Below are 22,262 nucleotides of genomic sequence, written 5' to 3'. Positions count from 1 at the left end.
GGGTGACAGGCAGAGGTGCCCACGCTGCTCCCTTGGTGTTGTTTCTCTTGTTTGACATTTTTATTGCATCCTCAGCTCATTTGGCATTTCAGGCAGTTTGTCTTTGCTTGCTGAACTTCCAGCACTGTCAGAAAGCTTTATAAGCCCCATATCCTGGAAGGATATTTAATCCACATATCTTTTCTATTTAGCTGAGAACTCTGACATGTTAATGAACACTGATGATCACTCTGCTGCTGAATGCTTGCAGAACTGCCCTGCCCTCTGCCCCTGCTGTTCTGTCCCGTGCAATGCCATCAGGATTCCCTCTGGGAGACCTCCCTTATCCCATTATGCCATTCAAAGCTGTACCAGACCAACATTCACATCAGGTGAACAGTGAATCAGATAAAAGAATCTGCCAGTGTTAAAAATAAGGTGATAACCCCCTGTCCCAAGACTGGGGCTGTTGCCTGCAGTTGTGTGGTTCAAGGAGCAGCAGAGGGAGGAGGGAAGGGCAGGCAAAGCCCACGTCTGTTCTGGGAATGATGCTCATTCCCTCTGCTTGGGACTTGTTGCTTTCAAAGGAACCAATTTCCAGAACTCTTGTTGGAGGATGAGGAAGTCAAATTCTGTTCTTGAGATGTCCTCCTCTCTGTGCTTTCTCACCAGCTTTATCTTTTGGTCTCTGCTTATGGGATATTTTTGTCCATTTCTGTTTGCTCTTCCTTGATAATCAGCGTAGCAAAGAGCAAATGTTATTTGGGTGTTGGAAAGTACAAGATGAAAAATGACACTTGGGAACTTTTTCAAGTCTGAGAGTAAAGTCAGCTAAAGGAGAGTGAAACCTTTGCAGCGGGACTTGAGCACTGAGGGGGAGATGAGTTGGCCCTGAAGGTCAGGACAGCCCGTTCCAGATCTGTACCTGTGGGCTTTGCTTTTTGAACACATAGGTGGGAATTTGTGACCTTCTCCCATGTTGGTTGTTCACGGTTCCTTGATTTTTACTGAACTCGTTATAACCTTGCCTTGAGACTCCTCACATAATGAAGTGTTTTGTTATTTAGTACATAAATTTCAGTTCTGTTGTTAATGAAACAATGAGGGATTGCACAATGAAGACATGAATACAAAGCAACTGCTCTGTCATGTTCTGTAAACGTGAATTTCTCTCTCAGTAAGAGACAGGTAATATTTTCTCTAGGTGTGCAGTTATTCCCTTAAGTTTTCTTTTCTTTGCATTTTTTTGTATTTAACTGCAGTCACTCTGCAACCTCCACCACATATGGCACAAATTGCTGCAGCAATAGAATTGCTAATAAGAAAATTAAACTAAAGTGCCTGCAAGAAGCTTTATGTGCACCAAAATTCAGCTCAGATCTGAGGTTGTTGCCAGATGTGTCTGTGTCTGTCTGTGCCCTACAGATTTGGGAACATCTTTGGGGTTGGTAGTGCTGTGGGTTCCTGCTGGCACGTTGAATAAGTGGTAATGCTGCAGAGAGCTTGAGGATTCACCTGGAGGGTTGGTTCAGTGCAGGATGAACAAGTTCTGGATTTTGGGAGGTCAGTGGAGAGGCTTTTTTCTTTGAAACTAGGATCCTGAGCTTTGTGTGGCTGTAAAGGTCTGTGATATTTTGAATGCTGAGTTTATGAAAATGCAGCTGCAACAGGAGCTGTCACCAGAGCCAGGCTGGACAGGGCTTGGAGCAGCCTGGGACAGTGGAAGGTGTCCCTGCCCATGGAATGGAATGAGCTTTAAGGTCCCTTCCAACTGAAACCATTCCGTGATTCTGTGATCCTGCATGACACCAAGGAATGGGATAACAGAGCTTGCAGGTTGTGACTGCTGGGAACAGGGAGAATTGGAAGATGTATTCCTAGAAAAGTGTGAAAATTTTTGTGAAGACTTTTTGCCAGCTCTGGTCAATGCAGTGATCCATCACTGCCTTCAAAGCCAATTCATGGAATTGAATTATTGGAATCACAGAATGGTTTGGGTTGGAAGGGACTTCAAAACTCATTTCACCCCACCCCTGCCATGGGCAGGGGACACCTTCTACTATCCCAGGTTGCTCCAAGCCCCATCCAACCTGGCCTTGGACACTGCCAGGGATCCAGGGGCAGCCACAGCTTCTCTGGGCAGTTTTCTCCAGGAGCTCAGGAGCTCAAGTTCAGGTGTTCACAGATGAAATTCCTTGTTCCCCCAGGTCCTGCCCTGCTGCTCACCAGTGACAACATCAAACAGCGCCTGGGCTCTGCTGCTCTCGACAGGTACCTGCCCTCGTCGCTGCTCAGGGAGATGCAGAGAGACACTGGACTGCTCTTAGAAATACAGAGTTTGGAAGTAAAATCCTGTCTTCTGACATACATTGAGCCTTCTGCTCCAGGTGTTGGAGACAATAATGTTTCAAGAGTATTTGGTGCAGATGTGGGTGGGTTTTTTCCACCATTACTTTCTCACTTGTGAAATTGGAAAAGCTGAATTGCTCCAAGTGTGCTCATTCCTAGGGATGCTGGGGGAGCATTACTGAAGTGAGGCATCACTGCATCCTCTTGTCTTGGTGTATCTGTCTAATGGTGTAAATCCTGGAGAAACAGAGCCAGCAGGAGCTTGGAGCTGGGAGCAGATCCTGGCTGAGCAGGAAATGCAGGACTCTCCCTGTGTCAGATTCTGCTCTATTCTCTTGGGAGCTGCGATGTAAAACCAGTTGAATTCCCTGTTTTCCTTGTCTGTCCCTAGCATCCACGAGTACAGACTGACCAGCTGGCTGGGCCAGCAGGAGGACATCCACAGGATTGTGCTGTACCAGGCTGACAGCACCCTGACCCCCTGGACCCAGCGCTGCATCCGCCAGGCCGACTGCATCCTCATCGTGGGGCTGGGGGACCAGGAGCCCACTGTGGGAGAGGTGTGGGAACTGCTCCTTCCCCTCTTGACACTGGGAACAGTCCAGGTCAAAGCAGGTTGCTTCACACTCATGCATTTTTCCCGGGTTTAACACCCAGTGAGGCATAAATAATGAAATATTTCTGAGAAATGCCTGTTAGGAATAGCAAAAGAATTGCATGAGAATCCTCTGAAATGGCAAGTTTTATGTGGGAGTACTTCCAGCAAAGTTCTTTTCCTCTAAAGAGTCATTTTTGGCCCATGGTAAATCAAAAATTGCTTTGAAGCTTTGCATGTCTGCTCAGAATTTCTTTGGGTCTCCACATAAAGGGAGAAATTCTTTTCTGCCTGGATGAAATTCATGGTGTGTGCTTAGGAAAAAGTAGATCTAAATTGCAGTGTATGAATTATTTATTATATTTTATTACAGATTTTAAGCTGTACTTTTTTTCCCCCCTTACTATCTATTTTTACAGTTTTATATTTTATTACCAAAGTCTTCTGACCAGACAAAAATTCTGCAATAAATTAAAAAAGAGATCACAGGTGGGGTTTTTTAGGATGCTGAAGTGCTGAGTCTGACCTGCAAAGAGCCTGGGCTGGTCCCACGTGCAGCTTTCGTGTGTGTCCTGTTGTGTGGGCTCTTCCTGCCTGCACGTGGGAGGCAGGAAGCACAGGCAGAACAAGCTGCCAGCAGTTGCCTAAAACAACAACAAAAAATTCAGAATCAGAAATGCAAGGAGGAAAAAAAAAAATGGACTGATGGGAAGGAAAAGAAGAAAACACTGAATATTTGTGGGCTCGAGTCGGGCTCGAGTCTGACTTGGGCAGCATCTCACGTTGCAGGAGCAGTGCCTGCCTGTGCTGTGCATTTAATGGCCTGGTTTAAGTCAAAACCATTCAGGTTTGAATCCTTGGCTGATTTTAGACTTCTGTGTGCTGTGTAAGCCCAGAGTTAACAGTGTTGTTGCCTAAATAAATCATGTTTGGGGGTTCTGCGTGTGCAGATTTGGATTCAGGTGGGAATAGGGGTGTGGGGTGTGTGTGGATGAATTTCACTGAGGCTGGAGCAGCCAGCACTGATTGCCCTTTCCTTTGGTGTCCATAACTGCTGTAGCTGGAGAGGATGCTGGAGAACACTGCAGTGAGAGCCCAGAAGCAGCTGGTCCTGCTCCACAAGGAGGATGGGCCTCTCCCTTCCCGGACCGTGGAGTGGCTCAACATGCGGAGCTGGTGTTCTGCTCACCTCCACATCCACTGCCCACGCAGAGTCTTCTCCAAGAGGAGTCTGCCCAAGCTGGTAAGAGATTCCTGATTTGGTGGCTGGTCCCTTGCTGTCCCTCACTTTTGTCTGTAATCTGTGTATCAAGGGGGATCTGGGATAATGACACTCCATGATATTCTGGTATGCCGTGGGTTCTCTTTACATCTGCCTGGCCTCAACTGGATTCAGGAAGCAGGGATAAGGGAGGCAGGTTTTCTCTATGGATGCACACTTGGCTTTTTGATCTCCTGAAAAGGGTAATTTCAGCATCCTGAAATGAGTAACACTGTCTCAGAGTCCCAGTCAAAGGTGTGTACAGGCCGTAGAGTCCTTTTTGTTGGAAGGATCCCTGTGCTTCCCAAAGCCATGCTAAGTATAAGGCAGAGGCAGCCTGGGATTGTTCCTGGATCCCAAGAACATTGTCAAGGAAGAGAAAGAGCTCCAGAGGAAATGCTGTACTGCCCCCAGCAGCTCTAAAAGACTGAGAGAGGCCACTGGTCACTAGAACTGTTTGGGTGGTTCACAACCCTCTGTTCCTTCGGAGAAGCACTGTAACAGAGTCACCAACAGCTTCAGGCTGGAAGGGACCACTGGAGCTCCTCCAGTCCCTCCTCCCTGCTCAGCAGGGTCCCCTGGAGCAGTCACTAGGATTGTGTCCGGATGGGTTTGGGCTATCTCCACTGAGGGAGAATCCACACCCTCTGTGATCTCTGTTCAGGGCTTGATCACTGCACAGGAAAGAAATTCTTCCTCCTGTCCAGTGGAACTCCTGGGCATCAGTTCCTGCCCGTTCCTCTTGTCCCATTGCTGGGCCCCATGGAGCAGAGCCTGGTCCATCCCTGCAGACAGGGACAGACATGGATAAGATCCCTCTCAGCCTTTCCTTCTCCAGGCTGAGCAGCCCCAGCTCCCCCAGCGTTCCCTCACAAGAGAGAAGCTCCAGTCTCCTCATCTTTGCAGCATCTTTTAGCAGGCTGCTGTTGGCTGACTCTGCCCTGCTGTGCAGTGACCATGCCTGGCTCTCCTCTGCAGGTGGAGATGTATGAACGTGTGTTCCAGAAGGCCCCGGACCGTCACTCCGACTTCTCGCGCCTGGCCCGGGTCCTGACGGGCAACGCCATCGCGCTGGTGCTGGGCGGCGGCGGGGCCAGGTAGGGCATTGTCCCGGCCATCCTGGGCTGGATGGGGCTCTGAGCAACCTGGCCTGTGCAAGGTGTCCCTGCCCATGGCAGGGCGTGGAACAGGATGGGCTTTAAGGTCCCTCCCAACCCCAACCACTCTGGGATTCTGTGCTGGTGCATCTACCAGATCCGAGAGCCCCGCTGTCCCTGGGCTGCGACAGATCCCTCAGGGTGACAGACATCCTGGGACACCAGCACTGCTCTGCAGGCAGCGTTTGGGGGAGGAGACACTGAGGAATTACACAAACTTAGCCTGCTGGGGGGATTTGTGCAGGATTTCTGCAGAAGGAACATGAGCGTTTGTGACCTCTTGAGGCCCCTCATAATGGTTTAATACCAGGAGGTGACCAGGGCACGAAAGATGACGTTTCTTTCTGTTGGCCTACACTATGGACTCTTTTTCCCTTATGGATTCTTATATTAGAAAATGGCTCACAGTATTTCAAAGCTCTTCAAACTTTGAGCAGTAAGGGGAATTATGTCCTCTAATGGAGAATGTTCTCATCCTTATAATCCTCCAAACCCCCAGGTACCCATACACTCTGACAGCCTTACCTTACAGAAAGAGTGTGTTTTTGCAGACGCAAGGACAAGGTGTGTGCTGAGCACTCTGTTAGAATTCCATCTGAAACCCCCAGTGAGCTTTAGAAATAAATTATTACTGGCATTTTTCTTTGGAATCCCTTTTTACTTGGAGAGTTTTCTGTTGAGACGGAATTGAGTTGCCCTTTGTCTCAAGTGAGTGCTGCCTTTGTTGTCTCCATCACTGTGTTCTTGAAGCCCTGCTTTAAAAGAGTGCTTTGAAATACAGCTCTCAGAAAACTAAAATCCCTAATTTGCACGCAGTCTGTCTGTTTAAGTGCACAGAAATATCACATTTTTGTCGTTGGGCCAGCGCGCGCTTCGGGGGAGCCTTCGCTGCAGGAAGGGTTGGAGCTCCTTTGTGCCAGCTCCTCCTGAGCAGTCACCGGTGCTGAGACAGCCAGAGCTGATTCCTTGAGTGTCTCACAGGTGCCTTGATCCTGCTCCCTTTCACAACCCCTCACCTGAGCTGGTTTCAGGATTTCGTTTCCAACGCAAGCTCTGTCCTGTGGAGACACAAAGCAGAGCAGCAGAGGGGAGCTTCTGTTTTATCTCAGTATCTCAGGAGGCTTCTCCTCCACTGATACAAAGCGTCTGTGGTTTGTTCTTTGTTCCCAGCTGATATCTCTGCCTCTACCAAAGCCTGTGTCATGCTAAATATGTGCACTCCTGTACTGCTGGCAGCACATTTGGCTCGTTCCCTTCCTTCCTTCTGTAACACTGCTGTAATTTTTGCCAAACTGTTTATTATTTTTTTTGTTCTACTACTTAATTTGCAAGCTCCCACCTGCGGGTGTGCAGGATCCGAGGTAAGGAGGAGCAGGGTCACTGAGCCTGTGTTGGTCCTGTGTTGTCCCTCTCTGCAAAGCTGCTCTGCTGCTGTGTTGGCTTTGGGGTCTCTGGATGCTCATCACCCATTCAGCAATGAGCCATGGGCCATTAGCCATCAATCTGCTCATTTCTGCATCCCTGAATAGGGAGGACTTGAAGAGGATTAAGGGCAGAGCGGATAAATGGGATATTTCTTCCTTCTCTGGAATGCTTTCTATGCCATGGACTGAAATGTTTGTTCAGGGGTTCCAGGCTGGCACAGGGATGGTGTGAGCATTGTGTTTTCCCTGGAAAGGTACAGAATGCTGTTTTAGTCATTAAATAGTCATCTAAATTGTGGTTAGATAAAGATTTTTCAAAGTGAGAATGTAATTAAGACTGGGGAAAGGACAGAATTACTCTGAACCTCTGCCTTTGGAAGGGCAAAGTAAATTCTTAGATTGCCCATTTCTACTAACAAGAGAATTTCAAGAGATTAGATTAGGTACTTAGAATCATCCTGTGATTAAAGCACAGTCAGACTAAGAATGTCTTCATGGGTCTCTGCACAGACTGTTAATGGCCTTTGGATAATAATTGCATGAGGAACCTCCCAGTTTGCTCTCAGGGCAGGAATCATGCTGGTCACACAGCCAGGGAGAGGTAACAGTGACAGGGGCTGCCTAGTGGGTATTTGTTCAAGGTATTGTGTTCCGTGACTCCAGTAATATCAATTATTTAGTTGTTATTTTGGGAATGTTTGTCTGGCTTCCCAGTGACAGCTGGATTGGGAGGTTTTACCAAGAGCAGCTTCCTAGTAATTATCATTGTGGTTTGTCATGACAAAAGGCTCATAGGAACTAAAGGTTTTCTTTCTCCTGTGACCATAAAAATAAAAGAACTTGAAGTGATACGGTTCTAAAATTACAGTGTTTTGCTTCTGTTAAATGCTAACCTAATTTTACTTAGAAACATAGTAGAGTTTGAGGGAAGGGAAAGGGGGTTTGTGTTTAGGAAAACAAAATCTTTGAGGTGTAGTTGCAAGAGTAGTGACACATCAAGCCCTGCAACAAAGGCATAAACCTTCCATAAATAGTTGTCCTGACCTTTAGCCCTCCCACGTACAGCCCTTCTTTGGTTTGCTGTGGTTGTCTTAGCAAAGCTGTTTGAAAACTAGAATTTCTAGGGAGTAAATAATTATTACAGAACTATCTGGGAATCCCTATGGCTTTGGGAAAAATGGGCTGTGAGCTGTTCCAGAATCACAGAGTATCCCGAGCTGGAATGGCCCCACAAAGATTTTCAGTCCTGGCCCTGCACAGACACCCCAACAATCCCACCCTGAGCATTTCAGCCTCCCCTGAGGAGCTGCTGTCGAAGGATATTTATAGATATTTCATCAGGGCGTCTTTTCATTTCTCCTTTTTCTGTTCAGTTTTCTCCTCAAACTTATTATCACACCTCAGCATTTGATGTGTTGAGTAGCTGGGATTTTTGGCACGCAGTTTTCTTGCTGACTCTACAGATGTGGCTCAGACCTTTTCATTTTGGGCAGTTGGCTTGTTTCACTTGTCCTTTCTGCCTTTTCTTTGTTTCCAGCTCTGGCACTCTGCAAAGGGAGGATAAAAGCAGCAGTGTAGGAGAAGCAAGTGCTGCCCTTCTGTTGTGGGATCTCTGTGTCTGATGAGCACTCCTGTTGTCTCCTCTGTCTGTCTGTGCTCCTGCAGCCTGTGCCATGTGCAGGGTGCTCACGCTCCAAGCTCTCAGAGAAGGACAAGCAGGCAGGTCCATCTGCAGCTGGTCACTCATGGGCTGCTCCTGAGCTCCTTAAAGCCTGGCTTTATCTTCCCATTCAGTGGCTTTACCCAGGGATGAAGAGGCTGGAAGAGTCCCTGAGAGGCAAATCTCAGTTGTTCTGCTCTCAGGAGATCAAATTTGCACTCTGCACTCTGTGTTTGACTCCTGGATTGCAGGGAGAAGAAACCATGGAGGATTTTCTGTGTCTGTGATGTTTGGCTGCAGCTCCAGCTCACTCAGGCAACTTTGAGTAAAAACCTTCTTGTCAATCCTGCCTTCTTTCTCTGCCACCAGACACTGATCTGTTCTTCCAGAAGGCACAAGGAATTTGTTTGTCCTGTGTCTGCACTGGGACAAAGCCCTGCAGTTTCTGAGCCATCCCTGGCACAGGCAGGACGGGCAGAGCTGCACTCAGTGCCTGGAAGGGTTGCAGAGGTCACACTGTCCTGTGCAGTGGGTCAAGCAAGGAGCAGGTGGGACATGCCCACAGCCACCATAAGGAAAACCTGAAACGGATTTTGAGAACTTGAGAACTGTAGAAGATCATGTTCCTTTTCTGACTGCTGATGCTTTTAGCCTGCAAGTGTGGCTGGGAGGTGAGGAGCTCTTGCTTGGGAACAAACCCTCTGGTGCTTCCCCCGCTCCATCCTGCTAAAAAAAGGAATTGAGTTTGGGGATTGATGACCTGATGTACCCATGTAAAACACTTTAAAGCAGGTGAGTGCTGTGCTGTGAGATCTGATATTCCTCCTCAGGTTGTCTGGGGAGCTCCTGGCTGCCTTCAGCAGGCGCAGGGACGTGGTGTTGCTGCTCCATGGCTGGTGACGCAGCATTTTAATTACACCCCCAGCAATTAAGTGCTGTCAGAGCTGGCAGGATGCAGAAGCTGAATCTGCAATATGCTCGTGTGAGGAGTCAGAAATGATTAATAAGGACACCAGTAAGTTTTGGAGGTTGATTTGTTTTTCTGTTTGGTTTGTTATTCTAACATGGAAAGGAGTCTTAAAGCAAAACCCTTGTGGTCCCATCCTGGCTGAGGGCAGCTGCTTCTTAATTCTGTCCCTTTCTCGTGGTAATTGGGAACAGACAGGGTTTGGTGCTTACCCTGTAACTCAGATGCTCAGTGCTTCCTCCTTAACTGGATTTTGCCATCTTAACTCTGAGAAACTTTCACTTCTGCACTGCATGGCGCAGGTCTGGTGTTTGGCAAGAGGGTCACTGCAGGCAAATGAAATTCCTTCCTTGCCTCCTGTGAAATTCTCATCAGCTTTTTTTCCTGAGAGAAGCCATGAAGTCACTGTGTTCCTTCCCTTGCTTGAATTCATTAAGGTAAAATTGACAAGCTGCCAGAATTAATGAACACTGAACTTGTCGTCAGCGTAACGTGGGAATGACTGAAGAATGTGCTGCAAGGAAGGGAGGGTGGAAATAGCACCTCTGCTTTTGGGGGCTGTTTTTAGTTCTCCCAAGTGGCAACATAGGAAGGTCTGGTTTCCAGCCCTGCTGCTGGGGAGAAGAGCTGAGATCCCTTGTGCAGTGTCATCTTTTGCTCCATGGTCCACAAAAGCAGAGAGAAGCACAGGGACAGAGAACAGGGAAGGCTGCACAGAAAGTACCTAAGCTTTGTGAGTGTTTTAGGGCCTGATAAAGGTGATGTCCCCTGGGTGAGGAGCAGGGTTTGGCTCCCAGAGGTGGAATGGGCTGGCTGGTGGTGCAGTGACAGAGTTGACACCTCATAGCTCAACTTCCAGCGTGTGATGCAACATCTGAGGAATAAAAAGCTGAAATTTGAGGTGGAAATGCTGCTCCAATGCCAAAGTGCTGTCCTTGGGATGGGCAGTTTGCTCCCATGGTGCTGACAGCTCCCTTCCCAGGCTGCAGCTCCTTTTCCTGCATCGTGGTTGTAAAACCCTGGGGTTCAGTCTTGGGCAGTAACAGAACCTCCCGGGGAGACTCTGTGAAGTTTTATGGTGCAGCTGCTTTGGATTCAGTTAAGGAAGATTAGTTCTTACTCCTCAGCTAATACAGGTAACTAATGATAGGAGGTTTTTTGCCCCTATCAGGAGCAGTGTGTGCATGGATGTTGTTTAAAACTGCCCCTGCGGAGCTGCAGAACTTGAGATGGAGCTGGTGGGCTCCTAAGATTGATTCCTGAACCTCAAATACAGGGAGGGAACTGGAAATATGGGGGGGAGTTGCTTTTTTAAACTATCAAACCTGACTACAGGCACCCAGACAAGGTGCTCTTAGGGTGTGTGGGAGGAAAGGGGAGGAATTTGCTGCCTGAAGGAGGCAGCTCCAGAGGAAAACACTGCTGGAAAGAACAGAGCAGTGTTTTCCCCTCTGGGATCCTAAACACACTCAATATAGAGATTACAGAAGGGATGAAAGAAAATCCCATGGGAGTTTCCTGGGCTCTTGATGTTCCTCAGATAAGGTGGAACACAGTAAATGTTTCTCAGCTCCTTTGCTGGGTTCAAGACTTAACATGGAGTGAATCTGATGAGGGGCACCCCAGGGTAGGAGGGATAAGGGGTCTCTGGAGCCCAAGTGCTGTCATGACCAGTTCCTTGTGCTGGAGGATAAGAGTAATATCTTGAGAACTTGCTTAACAATGTTTCTCCACGCTTCCACTCCTATCTAGGTCATACACAACCTATTTCCCCTTTTTCTTTTCCCACCTGGCTGTGTCTGCCAGTCTGAAAGCATCTTTTCCCTTTCTAACACATCCAGGCCTTGAGATTTCCCAGTTTCTTTGCACCGTTTTTAATCCCCACTCATTCCTTCTTGTCTCTTTACATCTGTCCTTCAGTTCCTTTCTCAGTCTTTGCTTTCAAGTCCTCTCACAAATTGTGAAATTTTCACATATTGTGAAAAAAATGCAGTTTGCCAGTTTTTTTTGCCATCCTGATGTGTCCCTGTGTGTCAACAGAAATGCACTTGGCTTTGAAATCATTCCAGATCATGCAGTGAGCTTCAGGACTGTGCCAAGTTTGCAAATAAGTTCTTGATTGCAGTGTTTAATGTTGTTTGCAGTGGTTTGTAATGGGGTACAGGTCTCCCCTTCATTTGGTGTCTCTGCCTCACAGTGCTTAAAATTCACAGGGCACAGAGCTGACAGCTTGAAATGTCTAAAAATTGGATTCAGGGTTGTGTTTTTTCCTGAACTGCTCAGAAAACATAGCCTGGAGAAGAGGCTTGTTCTGAAGTAAATTATGGAAGAAAATTGTTGCTAAAACCATTGCTCTTCATTGTGACCTTGGCTAGGAGGGGTTTGGAAGGGCAACAACAGCCTCTTCAAGGTGCTCTTGGTGGTGCCAGGAGCCACTGGCAGCCCTGGAGGGTTCGGTCGCTGGAGAGAGGAAGGGACAGGCAGGATTTCATGGGGCTGGGATTCAGCTCCTGATGGGACTGAGGAAATGGCTTAAAGGTCACCCTCTGGAAATGGCTCTGGAGCACTTAGAGGGAAGAGAAACACAAACCATTACCGGGAGGAGTTGTTTGGGGTTTCAGGAGGATGTTGTTACCTCCGAATGTAAATGGATTTGTGCTGCTGCCTCGTGGCTTGGAGGTGTCTGGGGAATTTGCTTGAAACCTGCCATGCAATTGTTCTGATGGAGGTGACTCTTCAGCGTGCAGAGCAGTGACCAGGTGACACTTTGTGCTGTCTGGGTACAGTGCCAAAACATGATCAGTGTTTCTGCGGGGGCTGCTGAGGTTTGGGGGTATCTTTGCCTCCTCTGGCAGGAGGGATCTGGGTGCTGGGCTTGTTGGGGGCTGGCCAAGATCCCTGTCTCCAGCCTGGCGTCTGGCAGCCCTGGATGGAGCCAGTCTGGCACAGGCTGGGCCCTTCTGCACTGGGTTCACACCATTTCCTGATTTCCACTTACGCGAGACGAGAGCAAGGATTTTCTTTTTGCAATTCCTGTCTTTTCTTTCTCTCCCCCTGATGCAGTCAGGCAGCATCCCTGAAATTCCTGTTCCAAGTGCTTGCTGGAGGTACTGAGCTGGCATGTAAGGGTTTTCCTCCTCTCTGGCAAGACAGGTCTTGAAGAATATGTACTGCTAAAAGGATCCCGTTCCTCATCCTGATCGTGCTCTGAAGGTCCAGCAAATTAAGCTGAGATATGACAGGAACTTGAAAAATGCTTCTTCCCTTTGTTTAAATGGAAGAATCAGCCTTGCTGTGCAGCATCTGCAGTGCCCAGGAACAGCTGAGGAAGCAGGATTTCTGCAGCAGAGAAGTATTAAAATGATACAAAAGGGGCTCAATCTGCTTTGTGTCATGGAAAAAACCCACCCCAACCTCTGAATACTTGAAATATCTTTCCTCCAGTTCCTGTTCTTCAAAGTAATCCCTTTGTACGCCAAGCCAGTCTGTCTCTTGACTCTGGAAAGGCAGAAAGTTGGCAGCTCTGAGGTTAATCCTTGTGGCCTTTGCAGCCTTCCCCCATCACGGACAGCCTGCACTGGGCTGGGAGCATTTTGGAGGAGAGGAAGCTGTTTGGTGACCTGTGTTACGGCTTTTGTGTGTGTGGATAAATGTCTGGATCTCAGTGCACACTGGAATGGAATTTTTGTCTGTGGTATCCTTTTTTGAAGCTCAGACTGATGCATGGGTGGCTTCAGAGCTTGTAATTGCTGCTGTAGGTGCTCAGAGAAGTGGTGTGTGCTCTTGTCAAAAGTGGAGCATCCATTGCCACATGCAGATAAACCAGAGGGAAAGCTGAATTCCAGAGCCAGGCTTCCCGATTCCCAGCATCTTTCAAAACCAGATTTCATGCCAGGGCAATATTCAGGATGTAAAATGACAGAGAAGCAGCAAAAATCTTCATCCTTGAAGATAAAGCTGCACCTTTGACTCGGTGTTTTACTTGTGCTGCTCTTTTGGGGAGGCTGAAGGAGTAAGAGTGAGGAAGGTGGGCTCCTCCTTGGAAAAGATAATGATAATGTGTGTTCGGTTACCTAATTTGAGTCTTATCCAGGTCAGCCCTAGAGTTATGTTTGAACAAACAAAAAACAACTCCTAAAAATAAATCAGTAAGTTGTATTTGCTGTTGTTGAGCAAAGCTCCTGAGACACAGCTGGGAGCTCCTCTGGGGGCCTGGGGCTCTGTGTTTGCAGATGGTTGGGAAGAGGCTGCAGCCTAATTGCTCCTGAGAGGCTCTGCTTTGATTTCTTCAGGGAGGGACCATCCCGAGCGATGCCTGGCGTGTTCATCGTGCTTTTAATTGTGTTTGTGCAGCAATTCAGAGCTCTGCCTCCAGTGAGCTGGGGGAAAGGCAGAGCCTGTGGCTGCTCCCAGATTCCCAGACCTGAATGCCAGTTGCTCAGAGCTGTGTAACAGTTGGGTCGTCACGTGCCCACAAAAGCCATGTTCACATGGCCTGGCACCCACAGAATGCTTAATGAGCTGATTTTTCCTTCTCCCATCTGCAGCACCTCTGTAATTGCTCATTTGCTCCCATCTGCCACGGAGGTTGAAGGTTATAGCAGCTTCTATTAAACCCTCCAAGCAGCAGGAGCTTGGGAGTCATCTACTTCAAAGTTATGGCTTCAAAAAAAACCCCTAAAATTAATTGCGGGTGGTTTAGTTGGACTCTCCTGTCCTGATCTCCAGTCTTCAACCCACCAAACTCATTTATTCACAGCAATGCCTTGATGAACAGATGAACTTAAACAAGGAGGTGGTGGAGTTGTGGGTCAGCTCTTCTTGCTGGTTTTGCACCTTTTTCTATCAGATGTAGAAGCATGTGCTGTGTTCACTTCCCATGGAGCAGCTGTCAAGCTCTCTTGGCAAGTCCCTGTGCCTTCAGGAGTGTGGTTCTTGCATTGCTGTGGTTTTGGGGAATCTGTCCAGCCCTACCTGGGCAGTGAGCTTTCCTGATAAGAAAAAAGGAGATTGGAGAGGAGTTCTAAGTAAATTCACACTTAGATTCTCTAAAGCGCTTTGGTCTTATTTCTGCAGCTTCCAGATGTTGTGCTCAAAATGGGTTCTTCCAAGCTTTAATAAATAAGTCTCAAAGGTGTGGGGAAGGACAATATCTTTGTTTTCCAAAGAAATAATCTCCCTTTGCAGACGATGACTGAATTGTTCCTTGGCTCAGAGTAAGAGATGGGATTTTGTGACATCCCCAAGTGGGTGCAGTTTGCCATTCAGCCTCTTCCCTGCTCCTGTGCCCCTCTCCGAAAATGCTGCTGCCAGCTGGGATCAGAAAACAAAAACCCTGGTGCATTTTATAATTTACCTCCACTATTTTGTGCATTTTCTCCCCTCCAGTGCTTTCTTCCTGTATCCCTTCACACCCCAAGGCTGGGCAGCCCTGACAGCCCTCCTGGAAGGGCTGAACACATTTTGCTCATTTATTTTCTGTGTCAGGCACAAATCTCTTTGTTTAAAGCTTGTTCTAAAGTTAGTGTATAAAGCAGAAACAAGATCAGGGCTATAAAAGGACATTGTATTTGGGTTTTCTTGCAGGAAGGGGGTTTCACTGGGCTTGTGAGGAATAGGAGATGCTTTTTCTGCAAGATGTGCCTGCCTGGCACGGGGTTGATGTGTGATCTCTGCAGCATGGCAAGGCCAAAGGGAAATGGCTCCTGAGCTTTGGCTTAAGGAGTTGCTGGAAATCTGAGGGCAAAGCTAAGTGGGAGGATGGAATGAGATTGTTGTTAATGGAGGGGAAGACAAGAAAAATTCAGGTCTCTGGATCAATATGTGTGGGCTGTGGAAGGGAAAAAGCTTCCTCCAGGGCAGCTGCTGGGAGAGATCCTGCTGGATGTTAGGAGAGAACCCAGTAATGTGGGGTTATTCCCTCTGTTTAGCCTAGAAATGGTGCTTAGTTGATTAATCAATTAATCAACGTTGTCAAGATTGGAAAGTTCCTTGTGAGTGCTCACGCAGGACCACAGCAGCAGAAATGCAGGGGTCTGGTTTCTGTGTTCCTTTGGAGCTGGCAGAAAAGCATGGCAATAATTCTGGCAGATTTATGATGCTGGGAAGTTTTATGGTCAGGAAAGCTGGGAAATAATGTTATTGGAAAGATATAACTGGGATTAGATTTCAAAGCAGTGTTTGGGTATATTGCTGCTGCTGCAAAAGCTCGAAGGTGCCAGTTGGAGATAATCCAGTTGCAACTTGTAGTAGGCTTGCTCCACTTCTGAGCCAGTGACTGAGCCTCTCAATGCCAGGATCAGCCACGGAACACACCAAAAAATGCTGCTGTTTGTGTAAAGAGGCTTTTCCTTATGTCACCTTTCCTGATGCCATTCCATGTAGCTCTTCACATAAACAACATCCAACTTCCCCTCAACCCAATACGAAGAGCAGCTCCCCAATGACTCCAGGATCAATCTACAACCACCACCACCCCTCAGACAGTGGTTCTGTAGTGGTTGTAGCTGCATCTGTTACTCTGAGAGCTGCAGGCTCAGTCATCAGCCCCAGTTTTGGGATCATGGTCCCTGAAGTGCCAGTGGTTCCCTGTGTGCTGGCCGTGGTGGATTTCAGAATGTGCTATCCACTCCCATGGGCTTGGAAGCTCAGGCACCTTCAGTCTGTTTCTGTTGTGCTCAGAGCAGGGCTGGGGGAGTGGTTGCCCAATGTGCTTTTTGCACATCTCCAAAACAGACACGGTAAAGACAAATTTGTAGAATTTGTAGTTCATAGAATTACAGAATGCTTAAGCTTGGAAAAGACCTTTGAGATCATTGAGTCCAACCATTCCCCCAGCACTGCCCAGGCTAGCACTGACCCATGTCCCCATGTGCCACATCCACGTGGCTTTTAAACCCCTCCAGGGCTGGGGACTCCAGCACTGTCCTGGGCAGTCTGTAAAGGGCTGGACAGTCCTTCCAGGGAAAAGCTGGTTTTATGGCTTTGCTGCTTCAGGAGTTTTAAGGTTCTGAGGGTGTCTTAATTCTGGTTTGTTGGGCTCTAATGGAGCTTAATAAAGTCCCCTCAACAATTTCTCTATTTTTCTGCCTTCTTTGCCAGGTAACTCCATCAGGAAGGAGGTGCAGGAAGCCTGGGGAGGCTTTGGTGGGAGACACAGCAGAGCTCTGCAGCAGCCATGGCCTTAATCCTTTTTTTAGCCAAAGGAACCAGCATCTCTTCAGAGCATTCAGGGAGAGCTCCTTCATCCTGCTGAGTCAGTTAGGAGGAGAGATGGGGGCTGGTGAGGCTGAATGCCTGAGCTGCATTCCTCTTTGAATCCAGCTTCTTCTTTGAAGCTGAAGTGGATTTTAGTTGAGCTGCAGCCTTGCCTGGCTGCCCCCTCAGCCATGGCCTGAAAAGCGAGTGTCCCTTCTGGCTGCTCCCAGGCTCGGGTTGTTCTTTCAAACACAGGCAACATCCTGCTGATGTGTTAAACGTGGCTCGTGGGGAGAATATTGGTGCAGGGCTCTAGTTTTGTACTGCTTGTGTTTCCTTCAGCCCATGCCCTGAGCAGGGAGGACAGCCTGCATTCCTGCTGGCACTTTAATCTGGGATGTCCCGCTGCATCCTTGCTCCTGAGCCGGATCTGATCCCAGCTCTGGCAGCACGTGCAGGGCTGGCACATGCACGGCTCACAGGGGAGTTTTCCTTTTATCCCTTCTGCTCTGTCCTTCGTGCATCGCAGTCACATGCCAGCAGCACTTCCCCAGGGCATGAAAGCAAGGGCTCATTTCAGCAGCGGGAATTTTCCTGCAAGACCTTCTGGCAGAAAGGCTCTCTGTGTGTGCTGGGCTGTGGTATTTAGGGAAGCAGGGCTCCAACCCTGTAACTCCTCTCTCTGCTTTGTGGTCATTTCTTTCCTGGAATCATTGAATACCCTGAGCTGCAAGGGACCCACCAGGACCATCAAATCCAGCTCCTGGCCCTGCACAGACCCCGCAACAGCCCCACCCTGGGCATCCCTGGCAGCGCTGTCCAAACGCTCCTGGAGCTCTGGCAGCCTCGGGGCCGTGCCCATTCCCTGGGGAGCCTGGGCAGTGCCCAGCACCCTCTGGGGGAAGAACCTTTCCCTGCTCTCAGCCTGAGCCTGCCCTGGCCCAGCTCCAGCCACTCCCTGGGTGCTGTCCCTGTTCACCACAGAGCAGAGATCAGAGCTGGCCCTGTTTTTCCCCTCACAAGGAAAGTGTAACTGCAGTGAGGTCTCCCCTCAGTGTCCCCTTTGTCCAGCTGACCAGACCGAGTGACCTCTTTGTGACCATGAGCAGTAAAGAAGGAATGGTGCTTGGAGTTTATCCAGCACAGCTTCTGGAGGCTTGTTCCGCACGGGGATCACGGTTCAGGGAGTGCAGAAAGCAGCACCTGGGGCAGCTGATGCTCAGAGCAGCCCCTGCTTTGCCTCGCTCAGGCCAGGCTGAGGCAGTGGCAGAGCTGAGAACAGAGCCTGGCTCTGGCTGCCAGCTCCTCCTTGAGCTGGGTGATGCTGGTTCAGCTCTCCCTGCAAAGGGCATTAATGAATCAGGCCTGTCCTAGGCAGTGAATGTGATGGGAAGGAGTTTCTGTTCAGATACTGACTGCACTTCCTGGGCAAAGCTTTGGGTTCTGATAGGAGTTATTTGAAAGTCCTGTTGTAGGTCATTGTTCCTGGGTTACTTGTCACTGTCCTGGGACAGTGTTAGTCCTGGCAGGGGAGGTGCTCCATCCAGCTGCTCCTTCAGGCAGCTTTAGGGTGAAGGAAGCTGCATGTGCAGCTCCAGGGACATGCTGTGTGTGCATCCCCTCTCTGGGGTGCTGCTTCCTCCCGTGTAACAGCCCTGCCCTGTCCCTCTCCTCTGCAGTGAGAGACATTCAGCTCTGTGTCATCCAGGAGGTTTTCCCTGTCCCTGTTGTCGCTGCTGTGCAGGTACAGCACTGGCACAAGCCACCTCCCTTTGTTCTCCTCTTGCCCTACACTTGCATTTCCACGTTTCCTTAAGCCAGGACATGTCCCTGTGAAATCAGGTCTGGTATTACAAGAAATGCGCAATCCCTGGGGCTTTTTTTTTTTTTTCTGCACTAGTCCTCTGGCTGTTAACATGGATCTTGCTCCTGGCTTCAATTTCTTTTCCTGCTCAGTTTGCAGCTGCCCAGTGCAGCTCTGTGGGAGCCCTGGGATGCTGTCAGAGGGGGATGTGAGTGCCTGGCAGGGTGCTGGCACACGCTTCCCTTGGCAGCCTGTCTGTGTTTGTGGAGCTGGGAAGAAGTGCCCAGGAGAGAACCAACTGCAAGGAGTTGTTGAGAAGTCTCATGTAGGGGCAGTGATGGCCTAAAGCTGTAGGGAGAGGGGGGAAAAATCCCCATTTCTTTCTTTTGGGAGGTCAGGTGGTACCTGGAGAAAAGGGGGGGCTCAGGCACAATTGCCTTTCTCAGGATTTAGTTTGCACATTCCAGGAATGCTCCTGCTCAGGGTGTTGGAGCTGGAAGAATCAGCTTTGTGGTTGTGTCTAAATGAAACATAATTTAGTCAGGCAGCTTGTGGGAGGTCCCTTTACAAGCAAGAAAAGGACTTTGATTCCCATCTTGCTTTGGGATCAGTGAATCTGTTGGAGATCTGTGGCTGTCACATGTTAGTGGGATATCGGCAGGGACTCTGTGGATGCAGGAGGAGGGGATGACTTGCCAATAAAAGTAATAATGATCTTTTGTTATTCATTCAAAGGCATCATGCAGCAAAGTAGGAACAAATCCAGAGTGCTCACATCAAATCCCTCCTATTTACGGATGTGTGAATCAGGAGAAACAGTTAAAGGGAGAGAATCCAGTCTGGAGCTACTCTTGGCCTGTTTAAAATTGTCCTCCAAGTGGGAAATGATTTAAGGTACTTCACATGTCCTAAGAAAGGCACCTGATGTGGGCTGTCTGCAGGGAGCAGGAGGTGTAGGGTAGGGTCTGTTCCTTGGTGGAATATCAGGGCTGAGGCAGTGGGAAGTGCCAGGCACGAGCAGCAGAGTGCAAAAATAGCTGCACTCTGAAAGCCTAAAAACAATGGGCAGGATAAAAGTATAATTCCTTTCACTCAGGGCATCTTATGGGAAGAAGCAGTAGGAGATGGGGAGAAGGGGAATTTGGAGAGGAAAGCAAAATGAGCCATTTTCTGCTCTTGGATTGCAGCAGCACGGATCTGTCACTGAAGTCATTTACACCCAGGATAACCACAAACCTGTCCCAAAGCATTTCAGCAGCTGGAGGGGATTTATTTGGATGGAAAGAATGTGTTCAGCATAGCTTGGCCAAATGACACCTACGGTGGACTTGGCAGCTGTTAGCAAGTATTTATAGGATGTAAACAGCAAGGGGAAGGAGGATGGAAATGGAGCAAACTGGGGGAGAGAGAAAATGGGATGAAAATGGGAAAAGGAAGATTTTTTTTTTTTACTGCTTTATGGCTTAGAGTGCAAAGCATCCATCCAGGTGGGATGAGCTAATAAAAAATGCTTCTCGCTAATTGGAAAAAGCATTTGAAAGCAGAGGCTGTAGTTTTGGACTGCTTGGAAAGGCAGTTGGTGTCCACTGCAGTGTTCTGTGGTTCTGTAATGGTTCTGTGGCATGGGCAGGGATCCCTCTCCCACTAGGGGATAAAAGATCGGATTTGATCAGATGTTCATAGGATCAGATCAAATGTTCCACCTCTGCTCTCTCATTTCTGATGGTGGGGAGCAGCGACTGCTTCAGAAACGAGTGTTTGCAGCAATCAGCAGCTTCTGAGCCTCCTGAGCACCAGCGTGCACCTCCCATCTGTCATGTTTAGTAGCCACTGACAGCCTGGTACCTTTGATTCATCCTTTCCACATTTAAATCCATTTGTGATTTGACCTCTCCAGCATGTGGTAACAGTGGCTTCCCCACTTTGTGCTCTACGTACACCTGTCTGCAAATTCTTTCCTTTCCATTAAAATCTCTGCATGGTGATATCATTGCTGGCCCTGCATGTTTCCCAACCGTCAGGATCTTCCCCAGTGAGTGATTTGAGTTTAGTTTCTCCTCATGTGAAGTCCATCCCATATTCTGGTTACCTTTTGTGCTTCTCTCTGTCATTTTTTAGTTCTGCTCTTTTTTTTGGGGTGAGAAGTCTGAGCTTGCTCGCGGTTTTCCAAACGCTGGCCCATCCTGGATGTGTGTTCTTTTGTTTTCTGTTTTTTTCTGGTTTCTTTGATTTACCACTTGAACTTGCAATGAACAGCAGGTTAATATTTTTCAGGGAATATCCCCAGGGGTTCCCAAATCCATGTGAGCAGAGCTGGATAAGAACTGGTTGCTGTAGGGGCGTTGCTGCTTCTGTTTTCCTCTTGTCCCATCAGCACTGAGGTTCATCTGTTGTTCATCACCTGACTCCATTGTTGCTCAAAATTCCTTCTGCACTTGAAATCAAGGAATATGTTTACTCTCCTGAAGGCATTTGTGTCATCCTCAAAAGTTGCCTCCTCACCTGCCCCTCTCCCGGGTCTGTGTGCAGACTCAACCTCTGCCCTCTCGTCACTGTTTGTCTCTGCTTGCTTCTGTTTCCACCTTCAAATTCACTATTAATCCATGTGGTGCCCCTTCCCAATAACCCAGGCTGGCTCAGTTTCTGTGGACAATCACTGGAAAAGAAACTTGTGGGAAGGGCTGTGAACTCCAGCCTTTCCTGGCTGCTCTGGAAGGACCCCAGTAGCTTCTGCTCCCTCAAATCCACGCTGACGTTCCCCTCGCCCGTCCACCGGCTCAGCTCTTGGCTGCTTTCATCTCCCTGCCTTTCCCACTGATCCAGGCTGCGTGGTCGTGTTCCCTCAGATCCTCTGGGAGTCTCTTGGAAGATTCCTGCATTCATAATGTTTGTTCCTGGCACCGGGGCTTGTTTAGCAAGAGATTGGCAGCTCGGCTGGCGCGGGCCCGGCTTCCTTAGAAGGCACCATTCATCACCAGTCCTTGCACTCCTTCAATGACTGCTTGGCTGACAGTGGCTTTTCTTTCCCTTTCCCTCCCTTGGCACAGGGGCTGCTCCCAGGTGGGCGTTATCCGGGCGCTGATCGAGGCTGGAATTCCCGTGGATATGATCGGGGGCACGTCCATTGGCGCCTTCATGAGCGCCCTGTACGCCGAGGAGCGCAGCTACAACCAGATGAGGATCAAAGCTCGTCAGTGGGCCATGGTAAGCACTGGGCATGCTGGATTCCCTCCTCTGGGAATGCTGCACTTCCCTCCTCGGCTGGAGCAAGGTCCAGGCACATCAGGGCACGAGCAGCTGCCCAGGAAGGTGCAGCCTCCTGAAATTCAGTGTCTGTGTCACAGAACAAGCCCTGCCTGGCAGTGATGGATCACCTGGAAAAGCTGCTCCGTGTCCAACGTGTCAGGAGGCAGCTGCCTGGCTTATCTCTGCACAAACCCTTGTCACGCTGTCAAGGCACAGTGGTGTTGTTTCAGTGTGCTCACCTGTGGTTATCTTTGTTTTATTTTCTCTTTTTGTGTACTGGGACCTGTTTCCTTTCCAGCTCTCAACAAATGTGTTTCTCTTTTGTGTAATTCTCTCTCTTTCTCACATGCTGTCATGTGTCAGTGGAACTGAGTGACAGAGGTAATCCTTCACTAAATAACTCCCAAATGTGTCATTCCTGGGCCTGCCTGTGCACTCCACAGCAGTGGGACTGTGGGTCAAGAGAAATTCCTAACTTTCAGTATTTAGTACAAACAAAACCTTATTTTCAAAGTTAACCCAAGTTTTGGGAAGGTTGTTTTCAATAGTGACTTCAGTGGGTGAGTTTATTTATCATGGAATTAAAGACTGGTTGGGGTTGGAAGGGACGTTAGAGATCATCT

The 22,262-nt window shown here is 48.6% G+C and overlaps 1 protein-coding gene across 2 annotated transcripts in view; it reads left to right on the top strand.

Annotated features, from left to right (window-relative positions):
* The window catches only part of PNPLA7 (patatin like phospholipase domain containing 7), a 117,645-nt gene that overhangs the window by 68,318 nt on the left and 27,065 nt on the right, over nucleotides 1–22,262 (top strand). For both annotated transcript variants that reach the window (XM_032130769.1, XM_032130768.1), the window contains exons 23-27: nucleotides 2,187–2,250; nucleotides 2,720–2,888; nucleotides 3,984–4,166; nucleotides 5,163–5,281; nucleotides 21,441–21,597. In XM_032130769.1, the coding sequence (XP_031986660.1) occupies nucleotides 2,187–2,250; nucleotides 2,720–2,888; nucleotides 3,984–4,166; nucleotides 5,163–5,281; nucleotides 21,441–21,597 (692 nt within the window). The remainder of the gene's footprint in view (nucleotides 1–2,186; nucleotides 2,251–2,719; nucleotides 2,889–3,983; nucleotides 4,167–5,162; nucleotides 5,282–21,440; nucleotides 21,598–22,262) is intronic.

This window comes from Corvus moneduloides, chromosome 21 (genome assembly GCF_009650955.1).
Source record: "Corvus moneduloides isolate bCorMon1 chromosome 21, bCorMon1.pri, whole genome shotgun sequence".
Taxonomy (NCBI): Eukaryota; Metazoa; Chordata; class Aves; order Passeriformes; family Corvidae; genus Corvus; species Corvus moneduloides.
The sequence above is the reverse complement of the archived record's forward strand: the minus strand, read 5'-3'. Positions and strand labels throughout refer to the sequence as shown.